Source organism: Polypterus senegalus, chromosome 9 (assembly GCF_016835505.1).
Source record: "Polypterus senegalus isolate Bchr_013 chromosome 9, ASM1683550v1, whole genome shotgun sequence".
Lineage (NCBI taxonomy): Eukaryota > Metazoa > Chordata > Cladistia > Polypteriformes > Polypteridae > Polypterus > Polypterus senegalus.
The window spans coordinates 72,405,843-72,420,940 of NC_053162.1; the positions used below are offsets into that span (position 1 = coordinate 72,405,843).

The window sequence follows — 15,098 nt, forward strand, 5'->3', positions numbered from 1 at the left end:
TTATTTTAGGCTACATAGCAGACATGAAAAAAAACTTAAAGATTCTTTGAAAGTGTTAACGCCAAAAGATGTCTTTGTTGAGATCCTGTTAATTAGTATTATAGAAGTAATAGGTGCATTTTTGAAGTACCTAAAGTGTTACCATTTACTATATTACAGTATATATACACTGTGTATGTGGGGTGTGTGTGTGTGCGTGTGTATATATTTTTAAATTATAAACTAAAAAATATCAAGAACTCATGTCCTGTGAGACGAGACTTTGTGCCAAAAGACTTAACTACGCCCGGGGTCGGAAATAAAAGACAAAGAGTAGGACAGCTGCTGTACAGGCTTTTAAATGTTCGAAGCATCGTGCGAGATGAAGATCAGGCAGCATGGCAGTAGCAAAAAGTCAGCAGCTGATCAAGCAAAGAGGAGGTAAAAAAAAAAAAACCAAAAAAAAAAAAACCACTGTATCACCATTTACATATACATATATATATATATACACATACATATATTTATTATACACACATATATATTTTATATATATATATGTTTATATATATCTATATATATATATATATATATATATATATATATATATATATATATATATATATCTATATCTATATATATATCTATATATATATATATATATATGTTTATCTACATATATAAAGGAGAATTGGGATCCGAGAGACTGTGTTTGTGGAAGGATGGAGAGTTAAGGCGGGTGGGGGAGTCACGTGATCATCTCCCCTCCAATTCACCTCATTTCATTCACTTCATTTCGTTTCGAGCTGAGCTGCGCTGAGCTCCGCAGCTGACACGGTCTTGCCATTCTTTTTCCTTAGTGTTTAGTCCTCTCACCTTTACTGATTTATATAAAGGAGAGTTGGGATCCGAGAGACTGTGTTTGTGGAGGGATGGAGAGTTAAGGCAGCCCCTCCCATTCACGTCATTTCATTCACTTTATTTCGCTCCGAGCTGAGCTGCGCTGAGCTCCGCAGCTGACGCGGTCTTGCCGTTCTTTTCCTTAGTGTTTAGTCCTCTCTCCTTTACTGATTTATATAAAGGAGAGTTGGGATCCGAGAGACTGTGTTTGTGTGTTTGTGGATGGATTGAAAATTAATACGGGTGGGGGAGTCACGTGATCATCTTCCCTCCCATTCACCTCACCTCATTTCATTCACTTCATTTCGCTCCGAGCTTGGGGGAGTCACGTGATCATCTTCCCTCCCATTCACCTCACCTCATTTCATTCACTTCATTTCGCTCCGAGCTGAGCTCCGGGAGAGTTGGGATCTGACGTGATCATCTTCCTCCCATTCACCTCACCTCATTTCATTCGTCTTGCCGTTCTTTTTCCTTAGTGTTTAGTCCTCTCTCCTTTACTGATTTACTGTTTACTAGACGCAGTACTTACTGAATAGTATTTTTTCCTTTAGTGTTTCTGCTTAGTGTTTCTTAGTGTTTAGTAGACGCGGTGTGCTGGTGTGTCCGGCGGTGTCGCGGTTTACTGTTACTTTCTACTTTGTTTTTTTATTTTAGTGTTTAGTAGACTTTTAGTTTATCTCATTTACTGTTGTTTTTTACTGTTGTTCCCGGCGGTGTTGCCGTTTTTCCCGTTTCTATTTTTATGTAGCATGTTCACGAATTAGCCATAGAGAAAATGTATATATTTTGGCTCCAGGAGGACAAACCAAAAATGTTGCATATAAAGAAGCTCTATAAGTCGCATGTAGATACATAATTATTCCAACTACAGTGACTGCAGCGAAGCGCACGAGGTCTGCTAGTATATATAATATATATATATATATATATCTCTCTATATGTTTATATATATATATGTACTGTATATATGTTTATATCTATATATAACACACACACACATACATTCACAGTATATGTACACACATGCAAACTGGGGGCAGCGTAAAGGCTCAGATAATGGTAATTTCCCGGCGGAACACAAGAGGGCACTGTAAAGTGATTCCTTATCTCTTCCTCTCTCTGCACACCAGAAGACTGATAGCTTTAACACCTTTGACATAACTTCCAGTGTTCACCTGCCTGGACCCGCTCCTTCCCGCTACAAGATCTTATTTCAGGAAACTCTTCCATCTTGAGGCAGTCTGTTTTGAAGACTCGTGTCAACAATAATTCTCTTTTTTAATGCATTTATTACCTACATTTTCTTTATTTTATACAGGGTTTACCTAAAGGTGCCCCAAATCTTCATGATTGTCTGTGGATATTCTTACTATATATTATATAATATATATATTATATATATATATTATATACATATATATATACACACATGCATACATACACATTCATATATATATATATATATATATATATATATCCACGACCCAACTCAGGATAAAACAAGTTTAAAAAATAGAACGATATATATACAGAAATCCTTCCTAAAAGAGTCATTTTTAACCTAATTTATATGGAATTCACAATGGCCAAGTACTAAAAAAAGACAACTCCACAGAGATCAAAAGTTGAAAGTAAAACACAAAAGTAGAGAAGAATCAATCAGGAAGTATAAGGAGAGAGCAATTGTCGATGGCCACCATCTACAAAATCATTCTCTTTTTGGGGGTTGTCTCTCTCCAGTGCACCTGTTGTCACTTTCATTTGCACTAAAACTGGTAATGTTGATTCAGAATCGCGTATGCTTCCTAACTGGACAGATTTATATCCTTGAATATTAATTGACCTGGTGTTAGACTATGATGATTAAGTGTTCCTATAATTTTTTGAGCAGTGTATTTGTATCCTTTAAACTGTTATGCCCCAAATTTAATCTCCTAACAACTCTATTTCTTCTTTATATAAATTAGAAACTTTGTCAAAAGTAAAATTACCCAATTTCCCTCATCGTTCATCTATATGTATTCCTGTGGTGATACTGGCTATGTGGATGAAGATTAGCATCTCACAAGTACTTAACAAGTTAATGATCTAAAGAACAGTAGTTCAATATGTGCAAAATATAGAATAATTCAAACGAAAATTGCTGTTTGTTCACATATAGCTCATTTAAAAATTGTTGCATGCACAGAGCAAGTTCCAATTTCTGTACAAAATCAACAATCATCCACATGCCTACATCACATGTCTACACTTAAACCATACTGGTATATCTTTCACAACAATATTTGGAGTAAAATCAGGTTGGATAACATATATGATGTTGATCTCCATGGGGTGGGGGGAGTGTGTGTGCTTGTGCTTCCGTGGGAGGTTGCACATAAGGGTGTGGTCTGTCTTATTTGCTCCATTGGCTTTCCATGGTTTGCAACTGAGGCACTGAGCCCATAGATGCATACAATGGGGAAAAGAAAACAAAACAGGAAGAACACAGAAGAAATCAAATAGAAATGGAGGTTAAAGAAAGGAGAGATGAAAGCAGGAGGTGGGGGGCTTGCACGAGAGAGAGAAAAGGCAAGCAGCTGGGAGGAAGTCCCTAGGGGAGCATGCGGCCAATGCTCAGGGGCTGAAGTAGACCACTCAAGTTCAGCGATCAGGGAGCTGGAGCAATGTGGTCCTCGATGGAGCCACTCGCCAAGTAAGACCAGGAGAAAGGCAGTGGGAGCTGCAAGAAAAGCAAGGCTTGGTGTGTCATTCAGTGGGGGAGCTGTGGACCACAGGGACGCAATTCTGGCAGCAGGAGTCAGAGGTTTGGTGCGGTGCCCTGCTGTGGTCACAGATTGCTACAGGGGCCTGAGCCTGGGAGCAAAGTGGTTCGGTGAGGTGTCCTGCTGGGGAACCATGAGCTGCAGGGATGCGGATCTGTAGAAGACGGATAGCTGTGGCTGCTGGATGGTTGTCTCATCTACTACAAGGCCTTGTGAGAAGTAAGCAAAGGAGACATTGAATTTATAGGATTGCACTGGGGACTGAGATTAAAAGGAGAGTTTCCTGTTTGTGAGGTTTAACAAAACTTTTAAAGGAATTTATTGACTTATGTTTACCCTTCACTTTTGCACTGTTATTTATTTAGTGAACATGTTGAACTGCACTCTTTAATTTTTAATATTAGCACTACATCAGTTTTGCACCTCTCCTCTATGTATGTTTCCTCATTTGCCCAGCTCATCTCCAATACATTATTGATGGTGACAGGTTCAAGAGGCTCCCTGAAGGAAACAGGGAATGTGGAGCCAACCAACACTGTTGCATTTGGAGGCAGTGGTGAGATGAGCTGTGGCAGTGAGGAACAAAGAAAAGAGAAATGAGAGAAATGAAAAAGATGGATGGAGATTAAGAAAAGGACGGAGTGGAAGGGCAGGAATGAATGACAGCTGGTTCATGAGCAAGTGAAAAAAAGAGGAGGCAGACAGCCAGAAGAGACAGCTTCTTAAGGGGAGCATGTAGATGACGCTCAGGGGCTGAAGAAGGTCACTTGTTTTGTGTTGTGAAAGTGATTCGCCACAGAAGTCCAGGAAAGCAGCGAGAGGGTAGGCTCAGATTGGGAGCGCTGGTGGATAGCCATGGGCAGCAGGGACAAAAGCCAGTTTAAGACGGATGGATGTTTCAGTCAATTAGTCGTCTCCTCCTCTAGATCTAGGTCTAGACAGGATAAAGGGAGGAGATGACAGGATAAAAGGGATACACCGGGGATGCAATTTTAAAAGACAGTTTCTTGTTTTAGGATTTTAACCACACTTTTATATATTATTTACTAGCAAAATACCTGTGCTTCGCAGCAGCGAAGTACTGCCTTAAAATTTTTATTAAGAAGAAAATTAAACCTTTTTAAACTGAGGGAAAATATACCAATAATTATTTGTTAAGGATCTCTTTGTATACCACATTGTGAGTTCGGCCCTCCAGTTGTAATATGACCAAGCTGCGCGCTGAGCTTACTCTTGAGCATGCAACGTACAGTTGGCCATGTGAACAGTAATCTTGTTTCAAATCTCAGAGATTGGATTGCTGCTGTCATAATCGGTTTGAGTTTAATGGTTTGTTTCAATTACGACAGTATTTGTAGGACTTGTGTTGAAGAGACAATCGCCATCTGTCAAGCGTTGTAAGTATACAACCGGTTTCATTGATAACTTTACATCCAGCTTTTGAGAGTTTAAACATTCATAAACATCAAAGTGTCGACTACTGAAATCGTCACCTGTCAATCTAAGATGTTTAAGAGGCATTGGCAGTTGTCAAAATGTGTAAAATATTTGGCCATTTCGGTACACTTGAAAGCGACAACCGAACAATTCACCGGCAGCCATCAACTCACATGCAGATGCATAGGTGAAGGGCTTAAGCATTTCACTCTTCTAGTGCTCCTGTGTAGAATAATTATCTCCTGTACCATCATCAGTCCACACCTTGAACCTGTCCCAGTCATTCAATACATAAGACACAATGTTCCTCCGGATATCAAGAGTGAGCCTGATATGGCCGTGCAATATGTAACAAAGAGAATGGAAAAGGTAGGTGCTATCTCCGGGCATGGAAACCACTCAGTAAGTGACAGTTCTTTGATCGATGGTGATCACCTCGATAGACATGTTAATGGGGGTACGGTTGGAATGATAAAGGAAATGGGTACCTGAACAATGTAAAGTAAGTCTAATATACCTAAACAATAACTATAATCATAATAAAATGGATTAAATAAAAAGGCTGTAGTTATCAGCAGGGAGACGTGAATCCCGTGGCGAAGCAAGGAAGGGAATGTAGAGACTGGAGCGACGGATGGCCTTATATAGGCAGGCAGCCAACAACGTGGGAGGCTTTGGGATGGGGGACCCAACGCCACCTCACACGGTGAGCAAGCTGCAGGCTATGGACGTATATATGTAAGTAAGTAGGATTCAGTTAGCGTTGGGAACCCGCGTACCAAATTTCTTGAAGCCCATAATGGCCCTTATGGGCCCATAAGTAACAAAGACCATTGAAAAGTTCAATATGGCGGCCGACAGTGGCATCATACCACCGAAATAAGTACCAAATTTCAGCCTTCTGCCTACACGGGAATTTGGAGAATTAGTGACGTTGGAAAGTTCAATATGGCGGCTGACAGTGGCGTCATACCACCGAAATAAGTATGTACATTGGTTTCGGTTAGCGCAGGGAAGCCGCCTACCAAATTTCGGGAAGATGGGGCCATGAATAAGAAAGTTCAACATGGCGGACGTTGTTGACTGTTATGCATAGAATCTCGAAATTAAACCTGCTTAACTTTTGTAAGTAAGCTGTAAGGAATGAGCCTGCCAAATTTCAGCCTTCTACCTACACGGGAAGTTGGAGAATTAGTGACATTTGGAAAATTCAATATGGCGGCCGATAGTGGCGTCATACCACCGAAATAAGTACGTACATCAGTTTTGGTTAGCGCAGGGAAGCCACCTACCAAATTTCGTGAAGATGGGGTCAGCCTTCTACCTACACGGGATGTTGGAAAATTAGTGATGTTGGAAAGTTCAATATGGCAGCCGACAGTGGCGCATACCATCGAAATAAGTACGTACATCGGTTTCGGTTAGCGCAGGGAAGCTGCCTACCAAATTTCGTGAAGATGGGGCCATAAATAAGAAAGTTCAACAGGCGGACATTGTCGACCGTTATGACCATTACGTGTAGAATTTCGAAATGAAACCTGCTTAACTTTTGTAAGTAAGCTGTAAGGAATAAGCCTGCCAAATTTCAGCCTTCTACCTATACGCGAAGATGGAGAATTAGTGATGAGTCAGTGAGTCAGTCAGTGAGTGAGTGAGTGAGTCAGTGAGGGCTTTGCCTTTTATTAGTATAGATTTGAATTGTGTTTTAAACCTCCACAAGCACTTCATTTTTATTTGATTACTAGCCATGTGCGCCCAACTACGTTGCGCGTGTTAAAGTTGTCTGTGAAGGGTCCCTGTTTAAACGTGGCTGCCAGTCGTGAAGTGGGCCCTTCGTTGCACAGCATTATGATTTTTTATATGGGAAACAAAATTACAAAAGAAAACCCTTGGATATTGATTCGATAGGAACGGCCTACTCGGAATCACTGTCCGAATCGTAATTATGTGGTGGTGTAGGAGCATTTCTGCTTCGGTCTGTTCACAGTCCGTCTCGTTTTCACGACGCTGTCGTTTCCTCTCATGATCTCTTCTCAGCCTTTCTCCAATCTCGCAGGTTGCTTTGTGGCAATCCAAAGAGTAAGGCAATATACACGGAGCAATGGTTATAAAAGGGGGACACATAGGTATCCAGGCTCTTTAAAGCATAAATAGGGATCACTTCACTGACATGTGAGCAAGCCACAGTACAACTGTGAGACGCGCAGCACTTGCCGGCAACAACGTAACAATAATAATTTCCAGAACGTGCTGTTACATTGTCATTCATTTTACCCACTGTCTTTCTTTCATTCATATGTTACGTAGGCACGTACCTTTTATCTTCAGCAGTCTCATTCTCTAACCAGGCCTCAGGAGCTAACCAGCGTAACACTGTCCACCACCCCTTTCGTTATTCTGACATCCGTGAGTAAAAACAATGTATTAAACTGGAAGGTGTTCTACGCATGCATGGAATTCGCGGACAAAGATCAAGATCTTAATGAAGATCTCTTTAGTTAAGGTAAAGCACAAAAATGTGTTTAGTTTGAATGTCTGTGTTTTGAGGTGTGACTGGAGTACTACAGTCTTCAGTAGTATAAGCCTGGAGGAGATTCTTAATGCAATGCCTATGTTTTAGCTGTCTCTCTACTGCCATCTAGTGCTTCTTCTTCTAATTCATCTGCGGTTAAAGAAAGATCAAGATCTAAATGAAGATTATATATAGAGATTTATTTATTGAAGACTGTTTGAGTACTGCACTATTAATTTCAACACTGTTTTTTTTTTTTTTGATGGTTAGATTTTAAATAAAAGTACTGTATCACTTTTACACCTACCCTTTGGTTGGATGTCCTCATTTCCCTGACTCATCTTGGTTACGATATTGACTATGACGAGTTCACGAGGCTCCCAAAAGGCAAGTGGGAGCATGGAGCCAACCCACACCATGACTGTTCGAAAATTATCTATATATTATCCCAAATAAGATCTTTGAGGTCTATTCAGATATTTTTCACAAATTAGCAATTTAATTCTAAATAAACAAGCCAGGACCGTGTTGAAAGCTTTTATTTTTTGCTTTATTTTATATGAATAACAATTTTAGATTGTGTCCTCTGAGTCAGGTTGGTGTTTTGCAAACTGGATATGACAAATTTTCTTTACAATATATTATTGCATTTAAAATGTATAAATTAGATTACTTTTGCTCTTTAAATTAAAAACAATATTTAAATAATTTGATGTTTAAATTAATCTTTATTTAAAACTCTTTCAAAATATATGTGTCACTTACAGTCATCATCTGATTGATTATCCCCAGGTTTAGTCTGTTCATCTTCATGTCCATCCATCTCTTCCTCATCCTGTAAAAGTTCTGCTTCACTTTCTGGCTCCCTCCTGTCAGAATGTAAGCAACCTGTTATTGAGTAACCTAATATCCTGAGGATAGAAACTGTCCCTGAATCTGATGGTTTGACTGTTAATGTTTTTGTACTGTTGTTTATATGAGAAGAAACAGAACAGTAAATATGCAACAGTTTAACCACAAAAGTATGAATATTTGTTAAAAAGACTCAGTTATGGGTGACTAATACTCTCCTATTCAATCCAACAATTTAACAAGGTAGGAAATGGAGAAACCTTATTACACACATCATTACTTGACAGATGTAAAGGACAGAGATGAGATTTAAAGTGGGTGGATGCAGGAAACAAGGAATTAAAAATAGCTGCACTACAGATATTGTATAAAATGTTGCTTTATTTATACATTCTCTTTGACAAAAAATGATCAAAAACAAAAAGAAAGAAAATTAATGACAATTTTGATTTTTTCTACAAATGAGCGTATTATGGGACAAAAACAAAAAGTAAGACTCAAAAATGTATAATGAACTATTAAGAGAAAATACCTAGAAATTGGTCTGCTGTCTCTCAGGGATACATGTTCAAGGTCAGTTATTTTCATGAATGGACGGTGAAAGTAATGAAGTTGCAAGATACATGCCAGAAGGAAGAAACCTGGGATCAATATGCTGGCGAACAAATCTGATAACTTAAATGTCTCCAGACCAATGTCTGCAAGTCTGTAAAACAGAACAGAAGAAAGTGGAGAGATGTTTCATTACATTCTTTATTCTGACAAACCAAAATCAGGTGGATCAACCTACTGCTCTTCAGTAAAACCAGTGAAGTTTTTCCAGTACATTGGGAAGTCTTCAAACTGGAAGGTGTAGATAATAATGAGAACCAGCATAGTATATGCAACAACTAGCCACCAAAACACCTTTAGCAAGCGTCGCCACAGTGAATAATACATCTGAAAATAAAAAAAATGGCAAAAAGTTAACAAATGATTACACATTCTCAATTACACATGAGTGGCAAGAGACTTACCTGATACAGACTGAGACACAATAGAAATAGAAGCATGTACACAATCTTGTACCCAACCAGCTTTCCTGCGAAGCTCACCATAATGAACATCCCTCCGCATACATATATCCAGTATTTGGCATAAAAACTCATTATAAGTTCACCAACAACTTTCAGACGTGTTTCATTGCGACCAGGTTCTGTAAAGAAATAAAAATGGATTCTATCAAAAAAAAAAAAGAATTCTAAACCTTTTGTATGACAGTAGAACAATAAATTATAGCTAGATGTTTTAAAGCAAATAAATGTAAAGAGAGGACAGTTTTTCTGGTCATTAAATTAAACCAGCTTGGATCCTTATTTAACACAATCCTTGTTTATACCCTAGAACTACTCTGACAGCGGCTCAAAGAAAATTTGAAAAAGCTTTACTAGTGAATACTGTTTTCTAACAACAACAGTAAAACAAACTCTTTTCTTTTTAGAAGTACCCAGTTCTTTTTACTCTCCTATATGAAGTAACATTTTAAAGAATAAAGTGTTAGAAGAGGAAAGACGAAGCTACAACTAACTCCATTCTCAAACAAGTATAAAATACTTACTATTCGGCAAATTCAGTGGAAACACAACACAGTGGAAAATTCTGACTACGTTATTTATATTGATACAGAAGTGAGAAGAGATACTGCTACAATAGTATGGAATAGATTGAAAGGACTGAAGTTAATAGTGTTGATTGATGAAATTTGCCAAAGCATTTTTCACAATGAATATGCCATATACACCAGTACCCTTATTTGCTGAATATTTTCCTGTACACTTGCTGTGTGGCCGGCTTATACAACCAAATTTTCCCCCCAGTACCCATTAATGCTGTGTGAGGCCAGCATGATATCACAGAGCTATAGCTGCCATGCACACAACTTTCATGCATGCATACTTTAAAATTGTTAATGAGCTGCTTCTACATGCACGATGTCACAACTACAGCAGTGCTTTAATCTTCCACTCTGCATAAACACAAAACGTTTGCAGAATTTTCATTTGAGAAGCACATCAGCCGACCATAATGAGCATATTATGAGTACTGCCCCAGATATACAACACTGATCCCTGCGCAGCGTCAGAAACTGAAAATACCAGTCAGCTGCAGCTGGTGTGTGACTTTAAACAATGAAGTGAGCCACTCTCATGCCACCACTTTGTGTACTCCAAGAATGAACTCTGTGAACAAGATGATGTATGTATTTTCTACTTATTGCTAGTTTGTGGCCATTTGTTGTATTTTTTTATGGTTCTATCTGCGCCTTCTGTTGTTTTGGGCATGGTGGGGTCATTAGTACAGCTGCCATACAGCTCAGATCACATTTTTGGTCTCGATGATCTGTCCATCATAGATAGCAGATGCTTTCCTAGTCTTCAAGGACAATTAAAACACCTTTGCATCAAGATTAGTCACTCAACCTAGTTTAGTTTCTTCTTTCCTATTGACTTCATTGCATTTTGCGGAGTTCAGAAAATTTCCCAAACATTTCTGTGATTTTGCCAAACTCACAGGGAAGAGATCTCCACAGGGTTCACACATTACTACATACAATTAATATCTGACATCAAAACCTGAAAAAATGAAGACAAAAGTGCTCTATGTGCATTACTCACCAGTTCCTATTGTAACTTCTGTTAAGGGAGTGGATATTGCTTTTCTTCGGGTGAATTTTTCCTTCACAGACTGACGCAAAAGTAACCAAAATGTCAGGGTAAATAAAAGCTAAAAGGGGTAAGGCCAAAGATAAAACAATCATGGTTATCTGTATATACAGTTGTAAAGATGGCAATGTAGAGTGATGATGAGAGACAGAGGAAAAAAAAAAAAAAAAAAGAGTGCAGCTAACTGCTCACCATTGCTCCAAGTCTAAGACAAGGATGCATGCTCCGCTCAAGGCCCAACTGTTTAAGGCTCATGAAGCCAACTCTGTCAGGAAGCTCTGGACCTAGGTCCATAGCCCAGATGTACTGGAGTGTACAGAGTGAAAGCCCATAGAGAAGTATGAAGGGAGAGCACAGCATTGCAAATTGCCGGCGGGCACGAATGATCCATATCAGGCAAGCCCACAACAGCAGGACAAATGTCAGCCAACTGTGATAAGTAATGCTCCATACCTAAATCATTTCAAGAGGTAAGAAGGCAGAAAGAGAGAGAGAGAGAGACAGAGACAAAGAAATAAAGAGAGATTAGAGATTATCTTTAACTTTGTTAGATAGTAAATTTTCTGCATACAATATCAAATCTGACTTCACATTTAATGGTTAAAACAGCTATAAATTAAATCAGTGTTATACAGTACCATCATAGCAATGAGGGCAGAAATATAGCTCTGCTGCATGATCCTACGACCAAACATCTGAAGAGGATTGTCTTTGCTCTGATGTTTTTGCATGCCACAGGCTTCTGAAACACAGTATAAACTCGACTAAACATAAGATTATACACTTTTACCCTGCAAACAATTCAGGAGAAAAGTAAAAGTGTTATTAACAAGTGCTTTTTAACTTCATGCAGAGGTAATACTGCTTTTTGATAATGTATATTTAAAACTGGTTGCAGAGGCCATGAATTTTACTATCTGACAATACAGGTAATTATTTGTTTTGAAACAAACAATGATAAAAATATATAATCAAACCATTTCAGAACAGTACAGACTGTTTACATCACCTCTCACCTGATTTGTGTGGGCTTGAGCCATCAATCACATGCACGGTTAAATTTTCCACTTCACCTTCATGCATTACATTTTTTGGCACCAGGCTTTGCTGCTAAAAAAACAAACATATAAGTTAGTGAATGGCTCATAATCTGGTCATTACACCCTCAACCCAAGCTTGCATATGGCAATTAAAATTCTCAACACTTTAAATTACAGTGTTAGGAGATTCAGTATGCAAACTGTTACTCCTGGTGAAACTTTATGTGAACTGAAGAGGAAAAATCAAAGATTTTAATTTTGTATTTTTGGTTGTGCTCACAGATAATTGGGGTGTTTATGACCCACGATCATACAAAACATGTTCATTTTAATTCTTTTACAAATATATCAAAACACTTTTTAATCAGAGCTCATATATTACTAAAGCAAAATTAAATATTGGAAATCAGTAAATCACAAGGGTTATGTGCTGAGAAGAAATGGAGGACACAGTCTTTTTCACTCTTTTAGACTCCTTTTATCTAAAAAGAACAGTAATCAGAATGAAAAATCTCAAGGCTGAGTAGATGTGAGAAAATCTTGACAAAATATAATTTCAAACTAAAGCAAAAAGTGAATTGTTCAGTTACATTTTCTTCTTTGTCTTGTATGAATTAACCTTGTGCTTTTTCCTTTAATTACATTTTTATCTGTTATAGTCAAAGACTGTAAGCCCAGCTAAGAGATTTTAAACATTATGTATTGCACTAAAATATATATATACATTTATAATACAGTATCTATAAAAAATATTAATGTATCACTTTTCACACTTTTAACTTTAAAATTTGTAAACAGGTTTGATTAATTTTCATACAAAAAGATTTCAATTACATTTTAGTCACTTTCACTGATTTGCTACTTTGATGAGTTATTAACTAAGAAATATTCCAGGAACATCAAGTGGGACAAGTGCAACACCCAGCCCACCTAAATCTGGGGAAAGTCTGATTTTAATGTGTAATTAAAATGTTGTTTGGTTTTCTGTCTTTAGAAAATGTTTATACTATACCAATAACTTTTTTCCCCTTGACAATCAATAACTCATTTGATGAAGCAAAAGAGTAAATATATCTATCAATTCATTTTTGTAACTTGCTTATCCAGTACAGAGTTGCAGGAACACAGCGGCCATCCTTGAGCATGTCAAGAATCAGCCCTGGATAGAGAGACAATCCACCAAAAAATGACAATTATTCACACTCAGGTTCAGTCTATTAAACATCCTAAATAATTTAACACTGAATTATCAATTGCTTACATTTTCTCAATAAATTTCAAAAATACAGATTTTTGCATCAGTGCTTCCATTTTCACCAACTTGGTTTTTACAAAACTGAAAAAGACACATTCCCATGTTTGTGGAAATCTATACTAATAAAAGGCAAAGCCCTCACTCACTCACTCACTCACTAATTCTCCAACTTCCCGTGTGGGTGGAAGGCTGAAATTTGGCAGGTTCATTCCTTACAGCTTCCTTACAAAAGTTGGGCAGGTTTTATATCGAAATTCTACGCGTAATGGTCATAACTGGAAGCAGTTTTTCTCCATTTACTGTAATGGAGATGAGCTTCAACGCCGTGGGGGCGGAGTTTCGTGTGACATCATCACGCCTCCCACGTAATCACGCAGTACATAGAAAACCAGGAAGACCTCAAAAAGCGCTGAAGAAAACATGCATTATATAATTGAGAAGGCAGCGAAACAATAAGAAGCGAGCGAGTGACATATACAACCATATTCATGAGTTCTGCTACTTGGAAACAAAGCACGATGTAAACCTACACTTTAAAATTAAGTTCATAGACAGGCTGCCGCTGGCGTTTGTAATTTAGTGCCTGCCCATATAAGGCCGTCCGTCAGCGGCAATCCAATAGCAAACTGCCACGGGTAAATATTCACGGGTGAAGGACTGTGCTTATGGAGAGGAAGATGAGATGGTCAGGGTGGTGTTTGACACAAACTCAGCGAAACTGCGAGAGAAAGTTTTAAGTGCCAGGACTAAGGTAACATTAAATACAGCCATGGACATAGCACGAGATGGCACCAGCACAGCTGGGAACCTTCGATGCATGTACACCGAGTGGCTCACGTGAACTGACGCGTGCACAGATAAAAGCAACAGTTCCAAAGAGCTGAACAAAACCGAATTACACAATTGAAAAGGCAGCAAAAATATGAAGCGCCTGATACATACAAGCATATTCATAAATCCAGCTACTGCGGAAACAAAGCACACGTTGGAAAAAGTCAATGTCCCGCTAAAGGAAGACAGTGTAAAAAAACCCGTGCATGCAGTGTGTCAGGTCTCAGATAAAGAAGAAGACGAGCTGTTTATTGATGCAGTAAGAAACGAATCGATGAATGAAACCTGTCATCTTTACAACGATTGACAAACACGGAATGTAACTTGAACACAACACATCCTACAAATACGAACCTGATTGAAAGAAATAATGATAATCAAATCCTTGATGACAGCAACACTCAGTAACACTCACAAAACAAATACTGTATATTGACAGTCATGTTACGTTATTTTTAAAATGTTCCCTTTTCTTTTCTAGCTTTTTAACACACTACTTCTCTATGCGATACGCGGGTATATATATATATATATATATATACCCGATCTACATACTCGAATAATGGATACTTTATTCGCCATCAATGATTGTTTTGGTAAAGCCATACTCAGTGTATTCATTAGATGAACGGTAAAAAGTAAGAGCGAGGGAGGATGACTTATTGAGGCATGCAGGCTGTAGTCTTGCGTCAACTCTATCTGAATTGCGCGATCACATTTGAAAAAATATATCTTTTCAAGTTCTATTTAGTCCATATGTGTCAAACTCAAGGGCCAGGGCCACATCCGCCCGGCGTAATTATATCCGCCCGAGATCATTTT

At 38.3% G+C, this 15,098-nt stretch overlaps 1 protein-coding gene across 6 annotated transcripts in view; it reads right to left on the bottom strand.

Moving 5' to 3' along the window:
* The window catches only part of piezo1 (piezo-type mechanosensitive ion channel component 1), a 376,673-nt gene that overhangs the window by 98,225 nt on the left and 263,350 nt on the right, over positions 1–15,098 (bottom strand). For 4 of the 6 annotated variants that reach the window (XM_039763265.1, XM_039763259.1, XM_039763260.1 and 1 more), the window contains exons 11-18: positions 12,167–12,260; positions 11,789–11,892; positions 11,343–11,603; positions 11,103–11,211; positions 9,465–9,643; positions 9,239–9,387; positions 8,981–9,154; positions 8,362–8,465 (exon numbers count right to left, since the gene is read on the bottom strand). In XM_039763265.1, coding sequence (XP_039619199.1) covers positions 8,362–8,465; positions 8,981–9,154; positions 9,239–9,387; positions 9,465–9,643; positions 11,103–11,211; positions 11,343–11,603; positions 11,789–11,892; positions 12,167–12,260 — 1,174 coding nt within the window. The remainder of the gene's footprint in view (positions 1–8,361; positions 8,466–8,980; positions 9,155–9,238; positions 9,388–9,464; positions 9,644–11,102; positions 11,212–11,342; positions 11,604–11,788; positions 11,893–12,166; positions 12,261–15,098) is intronic. The other 2 variants (XM_039763263.1, XM_039763264.1) reach the window with 2 other exon arrangements.